Source organism: Lontra canadensis, unplaced genomic scaffold (genome assembly GCF_010015895.1).
Source record: "Lontra canadensis isolate GAN:19392208 unplaced genomic scaffold, GSC_riverotter_1.0 scaffold61, whole genome shotgun sequence".
NCBI classification, from domain to species: Eukaryota; Metazoa; Chordata; class Mammalia; order Carnivora; family Mustelidae; genus Lontra; species Lontra canadensis.
This window is the reverse complement of record NW_022631055.1, coordinates 2607375-2626250: the sequence shown is the minus strand read 5'-3', so window position 1 is coordinate 2626250 and position 18876 is coordinate 2607375. Positions and strand designations below refer to the sequence as shown.

The 18876-nt window shown below is 38.5% G+C and overlaps 1 protein-coding gene across 2 annotated transcripts in view; it reads right to left on the bottom strand.

The window, feature by feature from the left end:
• Nucleotides 1–1140: 1140 nt before the first annotated feature.
• PSME4 (proteasome activator subunit 4) overlaps nt 1141–18876 on the bottom strand; it is a 112175-nt gene continuing 94439 nt past the window's right edge. For both annotated transcript variants that reach the window (XM_032877782.1, XM_032877783.1), the window contains 6 exons: nt 10547–10675; nt 9478–9633; nt 6349–6511; nt 4018–4151; nt 3237–3375; nt 1141–2687 (listed from right to left, as the gene is read on the bottom strand). In XM_032877782.1, coding sequence (XP_032733673.1) covers nt 3241–3375; nt 4018–4151; nt 6349–6511; nt 9478–9633; nt 10547–10675 — 717 coding nt within the window. In that variant the 3' untranslated portion in view covers nt 1141–2687; nt 3237–3240. The remainder of the gene's footprint in view (nt 2688–3236; nt 3376–4017; nt 4152–6348; nt 6512–9477; nt 9634–10546; nt 10676–18876) is intronic.

The window sequence follows — 18876 nt, the reverse complement described above, 5'->3', positions numbered from 1 at the left end:
CTTCTTGGGATTCTCTTCTCACTGTGCCCCTCCCCCACCTCACACAAGCATGCACTAAAAATCTTTTTAAAAAGATACTGACATCTGGGGGCACCTGGGTGGTTCAGTTGGTTGGGCATCTGCCTTTGGCTTGGGTCATGACCCTGTAGTCCTAGGATCGAGTCCTGCATCAGGCTCCCTGCTCAGCGCTCTCTTTCCCTCATAAATACACTTTTTTTTTTTTTTAAAGATTTTATTTATTTGACGGAGAGAGAGATCACAAGCAGAGGCAGCCAGAGAGAGGGGAAAGCAGGCTCCCTGCCAAGCAGAGAGCCTGACATGGGGCTCAATCCCAGGACCCTGAGATTATGACCCGAGCCGGAGGCTTAACCCACTGAGCCACCCAGGTGCCCCTCTCTCATAAATACAATCTTCAAACAACAACAAAAAGGACTGACACCTGAACCCCACCCAGAGAAATTCTGAGCGCAAGACGTCACAGCAGGTGCCCAGTATCTTTTATTTTTTAAAGTTCCCACTTGGGGCTCCCTGCTCAGCGGGGAGCCTGTTTCTCCCTCTGCTAATAAATAAATAAAATATTTAAAAATAAATAAATAAATAAATAAATAAATAAATAAATAAATAAATAAAGTTCCTACTTGAGGAACTTGCTAAGGCATAGTTCAATACAGCTTATTTTAGAAAAATCTGTGGTTAATATATAATGTAGAGCCTCACAACTTAAACTGTGATCTCAGGGCCAGGCATCAATATCATGAACTAGCAGCATGAATTTAAATTCACATTTTAACAAAGTTTAAAAATTTGAGAATCAATGGTCAAGACCAGTGCTATCCAACAGAACTTTCCGTAATAAAAGCATTTGTCTGTGCTACTCAGTAAGTAGCCGTACCACTAGCCATAAGTAGCTAATGAGCACTTGAAATGTGGCTACTGAGGCTGAGGAGATGAGATTTTAATTTATATGTAAATAGTAAATAGTAGCTATTGGCTACTGTACTGGACAGGTCTGATCTAGGTAATCTGGTTTGGTTGGAGGGCATGCATATATGGATCCAGGTCTACGGATGCAAAAGGAATGCATGAGAATCACTGCCTACAGAACTGTCTTCTCTTCTTAATGAAGACAAAAGCCAGGTGTTAAAAACAATCCATTTATTGGGTTTTAAACTAGTTACACAATTGAAATCATCAGTTTGGCACTACTCTATACAGGGATTACGCCTGTGTACGCTGACAATTCAATACTGTACCAGGACCTCTGCTGTGCTTAGGTCTGTATGGAGTCATTAGCAAGTAGATACTAAAAAATATACTGTAGTGTTCCTTTAAGGAAGACTGTACAGGGTGTGCTGCAAGATGACATTCACCAGCTTGTGAATTACTTTAACCTAGAAGATACCTTGCATTCTATAAACTTGTCATAGGCAAACATGTGGTGTTTGCATTTAGGGATGCACACAAAATGTTACATAAAAATCCAGACATTCTAAAGATAAATGAATTCAAACAAAACCCCCACACCTCAGCTTTTGTAACATGAAAAGATAGGGAAAATAATTTAAAAACACAAAAAATGCATTCAATTGGTACAAAAGCCAAAAAGTCACTATAATAAAGAGCTACATGTGAATCTTTACAAATTAATTACACAATGCTGCTGTGTAAAAGGTTGCATCTGTACAAAGTCTTGCCAGTGCTATCTCTACAGTTTATACAGTCTTTTACATCTATATAACATTTATTAATAAACAAGTCAATTAAATATAAAGACTTATTAGTCTCTCAACGATTCTGCAGGCAAAAAAAAAGAAAAGAAAAAAAGAAAAAAGAACTAAAAAAGAAAAAAACTTACAGAATTTCCACAAACACAGCAGCCTTCCATTAGGTGAAATATAACAGTTTTCAAAGAGGGTTGATTCAAACAGTATATGTAACGAATACAGGTAAAAATCAACCAGTCAGGGTTTTTATTGTTGTTGTTTATTTTCAAAATCACACATTGTATACACACACAACAATCAATCAAAAATTTATTCACCAAACCCCCAGTTTTTCAGCAACTGCTCTTTCTAATCAGCACCAAAAACTCCAGTCTGTGGGAAGCACGTGGACACAGCCTTCACTTCTGTGTCTTGGTGGAGCACTCCATCAGGTCCTTGGTTACATTCGAGATTCGCCCTCTTTTCCTTCCCTCTTCATGGCTCTCCAGACCCAAGGCTCTCAAAGGCTTCAATTTACGGCTCACAGCCCTACTACCATCTACACCCAACAGCCATTTGGAAAAAATTCAAAATAATTTGAGATGAATGAAATGACGGGACCTGTGTTACAGATAGGTATTTTCCATTACAAGTGAACTGTTTCTTAATGAGTTCCTAGACTCTGTTTGGTCTTGGATGCCATGATCATATTGGGTAATTATTTCTAGTCTGAGACATTGTGGCTTTATCAGATGCCTCAAAGAAAAAGTGATCAATACTCTGGAGACACTTCCATACAAGTTAGGTAATCAAATGGCAGCTGAGAACCTGTGGAACGGAGACTAATGAGACCAAACACAGAAGCCACCAAAATGATGAGAGCTCAGCGGAGGCAGAGTTTTAAAACCTGCAGAGAGCCGCCACAGATGGCACCTGAGGATCTGGAATTTTTGATGAAAAGAGCTTGAAGTGAGGACTACTCATCTGTATCAGGGAGGGAAAAAAGTCTCCGTTAGACAAAAAGACATGCAACTCTAAAGCTCAGTAAGTGAAATTTCCTTTCCTCTTCTTCACCTAGTGGAAAGGTTTCTGGGTTCTCTTTAGCTCAGGATGGAAAAGAAATACTCAAGAATCCAGATAAAATGTTCTCACAACTGTATACAACCTAAGGTCCTTAGGGCAACTAAAATGCCCAGGCCCCACACTGGAGGCAAAGAAGAGTCAGATTTCTTTTAACTAACCACTCCCAGGCTAATAAGCACTCTCATTTATAAAGGTCCAAAAGCAGTCACATCAATTCTCTGCATTATTACCTGAAGCAGAGAAGCAGGGAAAAATTCTCTGGAAACTTATTTGCACTGGCCATAGCAAAAATCATATTAACATTTTTAAAAAATCATCTAAATAAGGACATCTAATAATGTCAGCAAAAAGAAAAAACTTATGAACACCCACTTCTCAGTCATCAAACCAAAGATATCTATCTGCCTGAGGATGTCAGACTTCTTTAAACTCAGCATTTTGCCAACTTACCCTTCTATGCATAATAGCATGGGGACACAAGGAGATCGGTGAGAACAAGCAGCTGGTCATCTGTGAATTGCTGTTTGTGTTCCTGCCAGTTGTCATGGTGCGTCCTTCGGAAATTGGATAAGGTCTTTTTTACAGTCATCTGTAGGGTAGGCAACCCATATACATTTTATTTTAACCTCTGCAAGATTAAGATTATATTTAGGATAAACTGAGCTATGTAAAAATCTCTCTAGACTCAGATCTCACACTTCATCGGGTGCCGCAAAACCAACAAGCCAACTGCAACTTCGCAAAGCCACCGAGCTCACTTTAAAATGACGGGCTGCACTTCAGGACAAGCTCCTGGCATTTGCACCGTGTTAGTAAACCAGTTTCAATACACAGCCATGTCTATTTCCCAAGTGAGAAGGACAAAGCCATTGGTCTTTGCAGTCGTTTAGACACAGCTGTTCTCTAATACCATCACAATTTCCTATTTAGTATTAGCTCACAGTTAGATACTTCCTAGATACAAAATATTAGTAAAATAAAAGTATAAAGGTTAACTATCCTGACAACACTGACAATATTTTACTTCCACTGGGCTGGGAGAGACAGAAGCTTTATTAATTTCCTTGCTACCAAAAGATCTCAAATATACATGAAAGCAAGGCCTCCACAAGATCTTACTAATCACTGTTGAGTAGGCTTAGCCCTGGCCGACATACTAGTAGCAGCAGCTTTCTCAAAAACATCACTGATATAATATGTGTGCAAAGAAATTAACAAAGAAGAATTTTACCTCAATTGGCTGCGGATCATTCAGGTGTGCACTAAGATTCATAAGGAGCTGGGGCATCCAGGTGGGAACATCGTAGGGACTAGAAAGAACACATGCACCAAGTCCTAGCACCCCAGCATGACGTTTGACCAACTCTGAAAAAAACAAAAACAAAAACAACAAAACCCCACCAATATATGTGCAAATATTTACAGGACTCTATTGCACATGTCACAGTGAAATAAAATTAGTTTTCGATGAAGCTGTTATTGATATGTGAATTTCTGCATTTAAAATGCATCTGTGTGTACACACACCAAAGGACATGATTTTCAGGCTGAACTAAAGACATCCTATAGCTGTCCTTCAGTGACAGTGGAATCACATCTAAGTCGGAAATGCAACACACATTTGTTAGGACTTACACAATTATAGTTTCAATCAATTTGTATCACATGCAAAAGTGCAATCCCTGATCTTAAAATAATCAATTAAAATCAGATCCCACTTTTCTGGATAGATCCACAGAATGGATAGATTCATGAGGTAAACATACTGTATATGAGGAATGTCTGTGTTTCTCAGAGCTGCAGTGTGTCTGTATTCTACAGAGTATCCTTTCTTTTCTTTCTTTCTTTCTTTTTTAAAAGATCTATTCTTTCTCTAGTGATAGAAGTTACTGCTTTCAAATTCTCCTGCTTCTCATTAAAGTTGTATGTGTGTATTACATGTGTATACATGAAATATGGTGCCTAGGGAATTGAAGTTAATAAAAAAGGAATACAAAACAGAATTGTAAATAATGCCATTTGGGATAACAAAGGTCTAAAAATAAAAAACTATTCTGGTACTTCAGTATTAAATTATTAAAAAACAGTTCTCAAGCAAAGCAACTAGAACATTCATTGTATTAGGTCATTGTATGACTTAATTAAAACCCTTTTGTAATCAGCACTGAAGAGCTTCACATTCCAAGCACTTCCTGCAAATCCAGTCAGCTTCCTATTAAGAGTTGTTCTATATATTTCCCATTCTTCCTGTGACTATAGGTAGCAGTGGCAAGGTCAAATGGCTCTTTGCAACTGTTTGTTATTATTTTTTAAAGATTTTATTTATTAATGAGAGAGAGCAGGAGCAGGTGGGAGGATTAGAGGTAGAGGGTAGAGGGAGAGGGAGAAGCAGACTCCCCACCTTGATGCCAGGCTCAATCCTGGGGCCCTGGGATCATGACCTGAGCTGACTGAAGACACTTAACCAACTGAGCCACCCAGATGGCCCTACTTATTTATTTATTTATTTATTTATTTATTTATTTTTAAGATTTTTATTTATTTGACAGACAAAGATCACAAGTAGGCAGAGTAGCAGGCCGAGAGAGAGGAGGAAGCAGGCTCCCTGCTGAGGAAAGAGCCCAACACGGGGCTCGATCCCAGGACCCTAGGATCATGACCCGAGCCAAAGGCAGAGGCTTTAACCCACTGAGCCACCCAGGTGCCCCTATTTTTTAAAAAAGATTTTATTTTTAAGTAATCTATGTACCCAACATGGGGCTTGAACTTACAACCTTGAGATCAAGAGTTGTATTCTCCACTAACCGAGTCAGCAAGGTGCCCCACATTTAAACGTCTCTTTAAATATGACATAGTAGGGTGCCTGGGTGGCTCAGTTGGTTAAGTCACTGTCTTCGGCTCAGGTCATGATCCCAGAGTCCCGGGGTCGAGTCCCACATCAGGCTCCCAGCTCTGCAGGGAGCCTGCTTCTCCCTCTGACCTCCTCTCTCATGCTCTTTCTCTCTCTCTCTCTCTCAAATAAATAAATAAAATCTTTAAAAAAAAAAAAAAAGTGACATCGTAGTCAGGTCTGATTTTCCTGTTTATCTTCTGCTTAATGAGAGCAGAAGCTCCTGCGAGGACTTCTCTCACCCTCTCTCCAAATGCCCAAGGAAGGAGTAGTGAACAGTACCCCCTCCAAACAAAAGAAAAGCTTGTTTTGTTTTCTTAGTATTTTCCTTGTACATTTACACCGAAGCTATAAAATCTAAAAACAAGTATTTTATACTCTCCAAAATAACTCATTCTACACCTCTCTTTATAGAAAGTGATTTCATGTGGCAGGCAAATCTGATTCATTTCACAGGTGTATGCCACAGTGCACAGGTTCCTCTGTGCCTCTCAGTTTTCGCTCTTCTCCTCCAGGTCTGGCCTGCTGTAGGCAAAGTTTATTGAAAGCAGTGATAACTATTCCTAGGACCTAGCAAAGACCCAGGTACACACAAGTATTCAATAAATATTTGATGAGTAAGCCTGGGTTAATTCCCAAAAGGACGTGCGTACTTTACACCAGCACTGTTACCTGCAGAAGGAATCGTATCTCCTACAGAACCAGGGTCTCGCTTTCTTTTCTTCGGTAGTTTCGTTTTGCAAAGTTGCTCAAAATGAATCTGCATAGGGCTGTCCATGGTAAGGAAGTTACACTGTAATAGACCGCTTAAGGTGGTAGCAGCCATCTCTCGAACCTGTAGAGATAATCACTTCTTAATTTACAGCAGAGATCCTAACCGTCAGGGGAATACTAGAGGCTGGGAGAGTGGTGGGCACAGGCTAGGGGACTTCCCCAGACTTCTATGTGCAAACTGTGAACACGCTCATGCTGGTTCTTCCGGGAGGATTCATCAGATTCTCAACAGGTCTGTGACCTCAAAATGGATGAAAGCCACTATATTAGGGCTGCACCAAGTAAATGCTTAACTATTTCATACAAAATTAAATTTCTCCATAAATTATTTTCCCACTGACCGGCAGCTGTCCTTCTCAGGGCTGGAACTGTAAGCGCAGTGCCAGAGCCCAGCATTAAAATGAATTTTTCCCGGACTCTACACCTCTGATAACTGCTGCTGTCGTTTTCGTGGGGAACACAAATACAGAGCAAACTGTATAACTGGCATATGTTGTAGAGATTTATATCCAGTTTACTTCTTAGGAATTTCCCAGGCTGCTGTCAGACTACAAACTCAGTTTACCGAAATACCAAATGCAGAGTGGAACAGAGTCCACTTCAAAATGGAATGGGAACTCAAATTTTGGGAAAACAAAAAGACCCCAATAAAATGTTGTCATCTTATAGACATCACAAAATTCCTGCTAACCTTTCATAAAGATAGGCAATAATAATTTGGGGGGAAAAAACTCCACCTAAATATTTTGCTGTTTATTGCTTTGAAAGGTTTTTTCTTAAATGTTTTGACAGTTTTGGGGGTACTTAACATTTTCATTATACTATTAAATGAATTACATCATAAACTGTTTTACTACATCATACTTGGTTGCATTATTTCCTTTCATACCACGATTCTTTCTTATAGTCAACTACTGATTAGAGTGCTTTCATCTTCTCACTACCATGAGAATACTCTTAATTTATATATATATTTCTTCCCATATTGCAATATATTTTTTAAGAACAGATTCTAAGAATTACTAAAGAATTACTAAATTTTAATGTATGAACAACTTCACTGTTAACTTTGTGGCTATCAGTTGCTTTTCAAGAGCCAGTGCAAACAGACTATGACACAAGACTAAGTGTAATACTTGCTACATACCTTGCCAACTCTGTTATCATCATTATACATTTTAAGTAGGCTCTACGCCCAATGTGGGGCTTGAACTCACGGCCCTGAGACTGAGTCACATGCTCTGCTAAGTCAGCCAGGCACCCCTAAACATTTTCCTTTAAACCTAACAGTTTTCTTTAAACCTAACAGTTTTCTTTAAACATATCTCATTTAGATTATTACAGTGTTTCAGTATTATGAGTAGCTCTTGCTAATTATTACTGATACATAATATTCTGGGTTTTTTTTTGTTAAAGATTTTATTTATTTATTTGACAGACAGAGATCACAGTAGGCAGAGAGGCAGGCAGAGAGAGAGAAGGGAAGCAGGCTCCCTGCTGAGCAGAGAGCCCGATGTGGGGCTCGATCCCAGGACCCTGAGATCATGACCTGAGCAGAAGGCAGAGGCTTTAACCCACTGAGCCACCCAGGCGCCCCCACAGTATTCTGTTTTAAAAATATGACAGAGGTGCCTGGCTGGCTCAAATGGTAGAACAAGGTACTCTTGATCTTAGGGTTGTGAGTCTGAGCCCTACGTTGGGTACAGAGATTACCTAAAAAAATTAAAAAAATCTTAAAAAAAAATGACAGCTTTAATGGATGTCATGGTTTTATTTATAGTAACAGTTATGCTTAAGCCCACTATAATATAATTCATGAAAAAGTTCTACAACAAGGTCCAGCAAACAATAAATGCAATTTAATGTCACTGCTGTAATTGTAAAATTAGGAAACACTGATTTTCAAGATTTCCACCTCTTCATTTCTATTCCTTTAGTTATGAAAAAATACAAGTTAAAAACAATTACAGATAGCTGTAAATATTGTAAACCTTTTCAAGCTGTTATAACCAACTGTGTGTGAGTACCTAAGGGGCTAGCAATATCTACTCCTAGAACACAAGCAAGCTGGATTCCAAAATGAATAGGCTCATTAGGGAGCTGGAAAAATTTCCATTCTCAGTTTCCTATGGATGCAATCTATTTTTAGTGCTCTCAAACAGAATATATAATCACTGGGAGTGCTCCACTACACAGAAAACCCATACAATTAAAAAAGTACAAATTTCACAAAAATTTCAATTACATTTTCTTTACCTAAGGCCAATTTCAAAAGTTGTGACTTATTCCTTATTTATTATAATACACTTTTCTTACATTATGCTATATTGACTAAGAGATCTATCTTTTTGTACAAAATATCAATGTAACCTCACCACAAAGTTGCCTTTAATTTCTCTACCAAGGAAAATAAAAAGGGGCAAAAATTCTAACTTAACTGGATAATAGCATCTGTGGGTAGACTTTTATTCAGAGAGCACAAGTGTGTATAAGAGTGGAGGGGGTGGGGCAGAGGATGAGGGAGAAAGAGAATCTCCAGCAGGCTCCACACCCAGCTCAGAGACTGATGTGAGGCTCAATCTCACAACCCCGAGATTATAACCTGAGATGAAATCAAGAGTCAGATGCTTGACCAAATGAGTGACAGAGGTGCCCCTAGATTTTTATTCTCTTAAAACTGAAACTGCCAACATGCCCATTCCTATTAGTCCTTTGGAAACTGGTAAGGTAAGTAAAATATTATCACCTGCAATTTCACATATAAGAACATTTTGGTTTACAAACATTACCTTCCCAACTGCAAAGAGACACCAGAACAAGAACATGCCCAGTGTTTGTTTCATTTGTAGGAAAGGAAATCACCATTAGGGTATCAAAATGAATAACACAGGTTAATGTTAAAATTAAAGTTACTTTTAGTAATTTATGCTTTAAAAAACTCATCAATGCATAAATACTTTTTAAAGGGGGGGAGAACATGATGCTTTCTCTAAATTAAATTTTGATTTGCTAGATCGTAAATTTTACCTCTAGTTGTTCATCCTCCAAAAGACTTATAACCAGCCACCTGATGTCTTTAACTGCATCTTCATTGTTTAGGAAAATAAAGAGGTTATAAAATACCATGGTCTGGAGGTAGGTCAGCACTGTATATCTAGCATGCCAAGAACTGCTTCTTGCTGTCTGTGAATGAGAAGAAGTAGAAACACTGGGAAGAGTGCTGCCCAGAGCAGGAGGTGACAGACAGGAAGGACACACAAATGCTATCATCTTCTCTGACACCTCTACTTCACAGGTATGGTCAGAGCAAGCTCGTGTTACAGTTCCTTCTAAATAGAAGGTTGCATGAACAAGTTCAGGTACAGTTAGTTCTTCAGAATGGTTGGAAATAAAGGGTAAGGAACAGACAGACAAAAGTCAACTTCAGAGAAAATTATAAGTCATACTCTGACTCCTCTAAGAGTTGCACATTATTTCTTTTTACTTCACAGCAGGTAGCATAGTAGACTGAAAGCAATGACTGAGAATTGCTAAATTCGATCACAGAAAAACAAACAAACTGGGTTGTTAAAACACATTTTTCAGTGACAATTCAACTTAAAAATCTGAAGACCATGGGAACAGTCTACTTTTTATGTAACACATGTATGACCTGGGTAAAGGCTAAGCATATGGTATACTAAAAATGCAGCCAGAAAATATATAATCACTTAGGTCTTTTTTCCTTTTTTCTTTTTTAAACCAGAGATTGGGAAACAGAAGTGAATAAAATAAAGGGGAAATGGTTAAAGGGAATGACTACCCCTCTTTGTTCATAAGCACTTTGCACCCAAGATGCTTCAATAATTAGCTCTTTGTGTATTTAGGGAATTTGGGGGGTTGAATGATCTCCCCAAGCTCACAGAAGTTGGTGGCAGAGGCAGGTACAGAATCTAGGTCTGTTTCTTTGGTCAACAGATATCTTTTCTCAGACTAAAATAAAAGTCAAAATGAAAAATAAATTTCCAGTACTGTGTGCACTACAGCTGACTTTGTGAAATTCTTAGGGCAACCAAATTCTAGCCAAAACACAAAAATATCCGTTAGACACTCTTACTTGTTTTAGCACCTGAAGTACCAAAGGCACTTGATGAGGGTAAAGCAAGCCCTGAGACATTAGCGATAAACATAACTTTGCATCTCTTTTCAGTTCGTCATAGCTATTGTCATTTTCCACTGGGGCAATCTAGAGAACAATAAAACAAATCAAACACATTATTGAAACAACAGCCAGTAAGTACAAAGGCATCCTTACATAAAATAAATCACATTTTTACTTTTAACAACTTCTATGGGAATTTTCAGATATGTACAAAACTAGGGAAAGGACAAGGAGTCCCCATGAAACAATCACCACTTCTCCCAGCAAAATCCTCCCGTTTCTTGCCCATGTTTCCCCATCCCCTAATTAAATTATTTGAAGCAAATCCCAGACGCCATTTCACCCATGATTATCTTATTACGTATCTCTAAAAGATAAAGTCTCTTACTTTAAAAACCTGGAATGAAATCAGCCATAAAAATTCATTGCAGTTAAGATATAAAATATACAGTAGTGTTCAAATTTCCCCTATTATTTTGTAAAATGGTTGTTTGAAATCTGGTTGAACGTGATGATCTCACACTACATTTGGTTCATGTGGCTCTCAAGTGTAAAAGGTTCTGTGAAAGATGTATTTTTAAAAAATCTCTAAATTCTCCCTATCCTCTTTTTAAATTCCTTACCCTTTAAAAGAAAAAAAAAAAAAAAAAGAGAGAGAGGGGGAGGGCCTGGCTACTTGGTTTTGTAGTGTCCTCTACAGTGGCCTTCCTTCTCTGACTGCATCCCTGTGGCAGCATTCATTGGCTCCAGTATGTCCTGTAAAGTAGCATTAAATCTAGAGCCTTGATTTTATTGAAGTCTAATTCTTTGAGCACAACGTAAGTGGTGTGTACTTCCTTCACTTATGTCAGTTTTCTCTTTCTGTGATGAACCATTACAAAAAAAGGTTTGCAAAATGGTGACACTCATTTCTTCTTCATTATTACATGGAACAGTTCATACAGAAAAGCCTTCTATCCCTCAGAGGGTTTCCTTCCTCTGATAGTGGTTTCCTTCCTATCCTCCAAAAGTAAACAATGCATTTTTAAAACAATGGTCATTATGAGCTAATGAATTTGAAAAAACTTAATGGTTTTAGTCTTACTGGTGCTCAAAATGGCTCCTGATTTCTTTAACACAACTGTTGCATTCTTGGTTTCTGGTAGGACAATATGAATTAGGTTTACCTTGTACATTTCTTGGTCCTAACCTGAAATCAACTTTTTCTCCATGGAGCCCTGGTTCTTCTAGCAGGAAATGATACCTTTTTAGAAACTGTCATCTGGGCACTACAAGCACTGATCACTATTAAGCTGATTACTGGTTATGGGTTTTTTGTGGCCAGAGCTAGGAAATAAGACTATTTTTTAAAAAGATTTTATTTATTTATTTGATAGACAGAGATCACAAGTAGGCAGAGAGGCAGGCAGACAGAGAGACGGGGAGGCAGGCTCCCTGCTAAGCAGAGAGCCCGGTGTGGTGCTCGATCCCAGGACCCCGGGATCATGACCTGAGCCGAAGGCAGAGGCTTTAACCCACTGAGCCACCCAGGAGCCCCTAAGCCTATTTTCTAAAGAAAAGCAGATCATGAGATCATACTGGTATTTTCAAATTTAGGATTACTGAGGTTTTACTAAACAGCTGGATTTTTAAAAAAGATTTAGAGAGAACACACATGCATGCACAAGTAGGGGTAAGGGCAGAGGGGCAGACTCTTCAAGCAGACTCCCAAGATGAATTCGGAGCCTGACACTGGCGATCCTAAAACCCCACCACCATTACTTGAGCTGAAATCAAGCAGATCAACTGACTGAGCCACCCAGGCACCCCAAAAGCTGGATTTTTATATCCTGTCACTCATGCTAAAAATTTTGGTTCCTAATGTTAAAAAAGGAATAGGGCCAAAATGAAGTCACTTGCCCCCAACACTGCAAACTAAGACTTAACTGTAGTTTCAGTCATTATGGTTCTGAAAGAGTATGACTTCCAACCAGTTAATTAGGAATTAACTGATTAGTAATAGTAAAGTATACCACATGGTAGACCCCTGCCTTGTCTGAAATAATCTTTTGTTTGGCCTTTCTTGTCCCACCCCATTTCTGCCTTTAAAGACCTTCCATTTTGGGAGGCACCTGGGTGGCTCAGTCAGTTAAGTGTCTCCCTCTGGCTCAGGTTGTGATCCCAGCGTTCTGGAACTGAGCCCTGTATTGGGCTCCCTGCTCAGTGGTGAAGTCTGCTTCTCCTTCTCCCTCTGCCCCTCCTCGCCCTGCTAATGCTCTCCCCCCACCCCCACTATATTTATATACACGTTCCATTTGGTACAGATCCCTGGAGTCCTTTCCATTTTTTACATGGTACTGCCTGATTCATGAATCCTGAACAAAGTCAGTAAGATCTTTGAATTTACTCTGATGAATTTTGTTTTTTTTTTAACACTATTGACAATTATTATTTATTTGCTCTTTATTATTATATAATAGACATAATAGCTTTATTCCAATATTACGGGATACAGTCCCCATAGGCATGAGTGATTTCCTGTTTTAAAAGTCAGTGCTTCATATATTTATCCCTAAAACCAGAAACACAGTAAGGTGAAGTTCATTTGTTTCATTTTGCTTTTTTTTTTAAAGGCAGAGGTGCCTTGGCTGGTTTAGTCGATGGAGCATGCCATTCTTGATCTCAGGATCATGAGTTCGAGCCCAACACTGGGTGTAAAGTTTATAAATACTTTAAAAAGTATGTGTGTGTGTGTGTGTGGGGGGGGAGTCTTCATTTAATTTTGTTTTATGATCATAAAAAGTATTTTTAGGGCTCTAAAGACAAATTGGTAAAATAAAGTATGCTCAGCCTTCTTTGTCCCCAGCCCTTAATAAGTAAGTGTCCTCTAAAACAGTCTGTTTTTTTTTTTGTTTTTGTTTTTTTTTAAGATTTTATTTATTTGACAGAGAGAGAGAGAGATCACAAGTTGGCAGAGAAGCAGGCAGAGAGGGCAGGGGAAGCAGGCTCCTCGCTGAGCAGAGAGCCTGATGCAGGGCTCAATCCCAGGACCCCGGGACCACAACCCAAGCCAAAGGCAGAGGCTCAACCCACGGAGCCATCCAGGTGCCCCTCTTCTAAAACAGTCTAAATATATTTTCTTATTTCTTTTTAAAGTATAGTTTTAATATGGGGGTCCCTGGGTGGCTCAGTAGGTTAAGCATCCAACTTTTGATTTCAGCTCAGGTTGATCTCAGGTTTGTGAATTCAAGCCCTGTGTTGGACTCCATGCTGGGAACAGAGCCTATTGAAAAACAAGCAACAGTGCCCTCGCCCCCAACCAAAGTTATAGTTTTAATATGGAAGGAAATTATTTTTCTCTTAAAACACTAAGGATTGTATCAACGGAGGTGAAATATTCACCAAAGCTTAGTATTACCAAATTTCTTTGCATACCCATAACCAATGGGAACTTAACTTTGAATTTACTTTTTTTTTTTTTTTTTTTTTAAACCAGGCCTTTACTTTAACCATCCTTGTTTACCAAACATTAGCCAGGCTCCTCTGAGCCCTCTTTTCATCTGGACCTACTGAGTCCAGTTTTATCAAAAATCCTGACATCTGAGAGAATCTCTCTCACCTCTGTATGAGATCCAATTCCTCACCTCCACTTTTCGTATGGGATCAACATGGAATGCTTTTAGAAGAGTCCTGTCAAGTCAGTTTACCAAGAATCCCCTATACTTGATGTCTCTCCTATTAGTCATTTTCTTCGCACTAACACCTCCCCACGGTTCCGCTCATTTGCTAAATATCCCCAGCTGTCTTTGCTGTATTCAGTCTTGATACCTATCCAATAGTTCCAAACGAAGTCTTCCTCACAACTGACATGTGTGAGAATAATTTTTTCTTTAGCAACTAAACCTCCAAGTTCAATATACTAATTCACTGTGATAATCTGTCCAAGTTTGATGGAAATAATAACTCTTAGCAGACTTTATTGAAACAAGTATATGAGATTTCATCTCAAATCAATGGAGAAAAAATACTTCATAACATCACTTAAAAATAAAGAAAATCATAAAAATGGAACTCATTTATAACACAACAGAAAACTTGCAAAATACAGATAGCTGGCAAAAAAATACAAATAGCCAATGTATAAGGAGACAACCTCACTAAAGAAATATAATAATTTTGTCTTATATTTTTATTTACTTATTTATCTATCATAAGGAAATGCCAAGCCCAGTGTGGGGCTTGAATTTACAACTCTTGAGATTAAGGGCTGCATGCTCTACTCAGTGAGCCAGCTAAGCATCGCAAGTATAATAATCTTTAAAAAAAAAATTTTATTTAACCATCAAAGATTTAAGAAATGTCAGGGTTAATGGGAAAGAGATAACGTAAGACAGGCTCTTTGGAGGGCAGTATCTACTAAAATTACAAATGCAAGCAGGTCTTTTATATGGTAATTTTATATACAGTATTTGCCCTACAAATATATGCATAGTTGCAGAAGACTATTAGTTTTTAACAGCCAAAAACCGGGAATAACCAGTGATTACCCATACAAAATGGACTGAATAAATGATAATACAATGCAGTCAGTAAAGAGGGAGAGGCAGTTATGTGAGAAGATGGTCCTTATCAGACTCTAAAAAAAAAAAATCAGGGGTGCCTGGGTGGCTCAGTGGGTTAAGCCTCTGCCTTCGGCTCAGGTCATGATTCTAGGGTCCTGGGATGGAGCCCCGCATCAGGCTCTCTGCTCAGCAGGAAGCCTGCTTCCCCTTCTCTCTCTGCCTGCCTCTCTGCCTACCTGTGATCTCTGTCTGTCAAATAAATAAATGAATAATCTTTAAAAAAAAATTAAAAAAAGAATCAATTTGTAGAATGAAACAATTATTTTTTATACAATCCGACACCTACACTAATGCAGCATGTGGCACAGATGCACTCAGAAAGATATAAAAAAAGACACAACCAAAGAAACTGAAGATAAAAATTATTACAAATACTGAATAGTCCAAATCTCCAGGCAATGTACATGGAATTGTTTTGTCATTTAATTCACCCATAATAAAAATGAGGTGATTTAGAGTTTGGCTAGTTGAACTCTAGTATAAAAAAAGAAGATATTCAGGGCACCTGGGTGGCTCAGTGGGTTAAAGCCTCTGCCTTCGGCTCAGGTCATGATCCCAGGGTGCTGGGATCAAGCCCCGCAACGAGACCCGCATCGGGCTCTCTGCTCAGCAGGGAGCCTGCTTCCCCATCTCTCTCTCTCTGCCTGCCTCTCTGCCTACTTGTGATCTCTGTCTGTCATATAATAAATAAAATCTTAAAAAAAAAAAAAAAAAGAAAATAAGATATTCATTTGCTGGCAGGCCTACCATTACCACCAAGAAAATTTAAGGTGACTCACTCACCTGTTGAATTAGCAGTCTTTCTTCCTACCATTCATGAAAAAAATGTGTTTTATGAATGAAATTAGGACATAATGTTCTCATGTTAAGAAGAGGTTAAAATGTTCTACTAAAACCAGCAAAATCCTGAAATCCAATAGGTAAACTTCACAGTAAGGAACAGCGTGTTCCAAAGCAGCAAATTAACCATTACTAATTACTAGCACAGGACAACAATTTGTTTGGGCTAGACTACTTTTATATGCCAGTAAAATCAAAATCTCTTAGATATTATTAAGTAAAATCAAAATCTCTTAGATACTTTTAAGTTTTTATTGATTTGGTTAAGTAATCTCTACACCCCATAACCCTGAGATCAAGAGTTGCACACTCTTCTGACTGAGCCAGCCCAGTGCCCCAAAATCTCGGGAGATATTTTACTTTGCAGTGATTTTATCTATTAACAACATTACTGTTTGTGGAACGAAAACCTTTTCTGTTACAAAGCAAAGCTTCTAAGTTTGGAAAAGTACTTTCTTTAGTTCATCTCAAGGAATAACATCGGTATTTCTTCATCAGCAATTACTCTGTAGTCTAGTTTATCTGAATCTTATCAACTCACTTAAACTTTTTAATTTTCAACTTTTAATATTTTCTCAAAAGCATTATTTTTCTTCCCAGATACAACTTTTTTTTTTTAAAGATTTTATTTATTTATTTGACAGAGATCACAAGTAGGCAGAAGGCAGGTGGTGGGGGGGGCAGGCTCCCTGCTGAGCAAAGAGCCTGATGTAGGGCTCGATCCCAGGACCCTGGGATCATGACCTGAGCTGAAGGCAGAGGCTTTAACCCACTGAGCCCTCCAGATACAACTTTTAAAAGAACACATTTGTACACTGTCATAATGTTCCAACTATCACAGTAGTTACAGAAAAATTAAGATTCAGACAACCTTAAAGTATGGGAATGTTCAACTGGCATTAAGGGGGGGTAGATTATAGTCTTTTCATAAAAAGACAAGCTGTAATCCATCTATATGACATTCTTGAAATGACAATTATAGAGATGGAGAATAATCAGTGGTTGCCAGAGGATAGTGGTGCTGAGGGAGAGGAGGAAGGTTGACTGTCACGGGGTAACACAAAGTAATTTTGGTGATAATGGGAGTACTTCTGTATCATGATTGTGTTGGTGGTTGTAGGAATCTATTTGTGTGATAGAATGACATAGAATTCTACACATGTTGTACTGATTTTAATTTTTTGGTTTTGAAAATGTAACTATTAGAGAAAAATAAATGAAGGGTACATGAGACTGCTCTGTAGTACCTTGCAACTCCTGTGAAGACTTTCTAATTCAAAATAAAAAGTTTGGGGGAGCGCCTGGGTGGCTCAGTGGGTTAAAGCCTCTGCCTTCCGCTCAGGTCATGATCCCAGGGTCGAGCCCCGCATCGGGCTCTCTGCTTAGCGGGGAGCCTGCTTCCTCCTCTCTCTCTGCCTGCCTCTCTGCCTACTTGTGATCTCTGTCTGTCAAATAAATAAATAAAAAATCTTAAAAAAAAAAAAAAAAGTTTGGGGAAAAAAGTCTATGCCAACAAAACCTGGAGGCTTTCTTCAAGTACTGCCTATTCTTATCTTTGGCTTTCTGGCCATACCACAGGGGAGACTGACATACAGTGATCTGGGTTTTCCTTAAGATTTGAAGTAATAAGGGTGTTTTAATGTCTGTTTGTAGCATTTCCTTGCTAATATCCATCCCTCTTGCTGAAAACAGACATTTTGATTAACTTTTAGAAAATCATTCTTTTCTGTCATTCTGGTGGGTCCGTCAACCAAGGGATCATATTATTGAGCCAAAGTGTATTTTTGGACATCTGAAATCTCGAAGAGAGAAATGCGGGGAGACGGCACCTGCTGAGGCTGTTTAGCTTCTGTTACCTGTGTCCCTAGGCAGCAAACTGCCTAGATACTTCTACGTAATCTAATTAATTTCCTCCTTCCACTGTCGCAGACATTTAGTTTTCAGTGCTTGCAATTAAATATCCTTAACTAATACTGTGATATAAAAAAAGGAGATCTTAGTCTTTCTTTTGCTTTGTTTTCACATAAATTTATTAATATTGGTACTTCACAGTTAAGATTTAACTGACATTAAACTGTGTTAACCTGTACAAAATGCTGCTCTGTGTTAATCTGAACAAAAATTTAGTTAGCAAAAGAACACTCTACAGGGTTGTCCTCTCCTCTAATATTTTTTTTTAAGATGTCATTTCTTTATTTATTTGACAGTGAGAGGGGGAACAGAAGCAGGGGGAATGGGAGAGGGAGAAGCAGGCTTCCCGCTGAGCAGGGAGCCTCATGCAGGGCTCTATCCCACATGACCTGAGCCAAAGGCAGATGCTTAATGACCAAGCCACCCAGGTGTCCCTGCTTCCTCTAATTATTAAGAAAAGTAGTTTTTCTGCAGAAATCCTATCAATGGTATGTAATTCTGTACCAGTTGTAACAACATCTGTAAGTTTTTCTCTGAGTCAGACATATACAAACTACTATCCTACAGCAGTGACTTCTGATGAGCACTCTGGGAAGTCTGAAACTTAGGATACAACACGCCCTTTTTTCCTCCTCCCTGATCACTGGCATCTGAACTCTTTACTATTCCAAATTAAAATGCAGTTAAAGACTAGTAACAAAAGCAATATGCAATAATTATAATATATATAAGTATTTTACACTGTGCTATCTGCTTTACAGACATTATCTCACTTCATCCTTGCAAAAGCTTGGTGAGGGACTCTTTGACTAGAAAAGGCAAATAAACTGCAACTTTCACTTTGATATAGATGTCAGGGTGGGTTTTTTTTTTAATTGATATAAAACTGCTTTTTATGTGATAGGATATAATAACTTCATTTAGAATTTATGA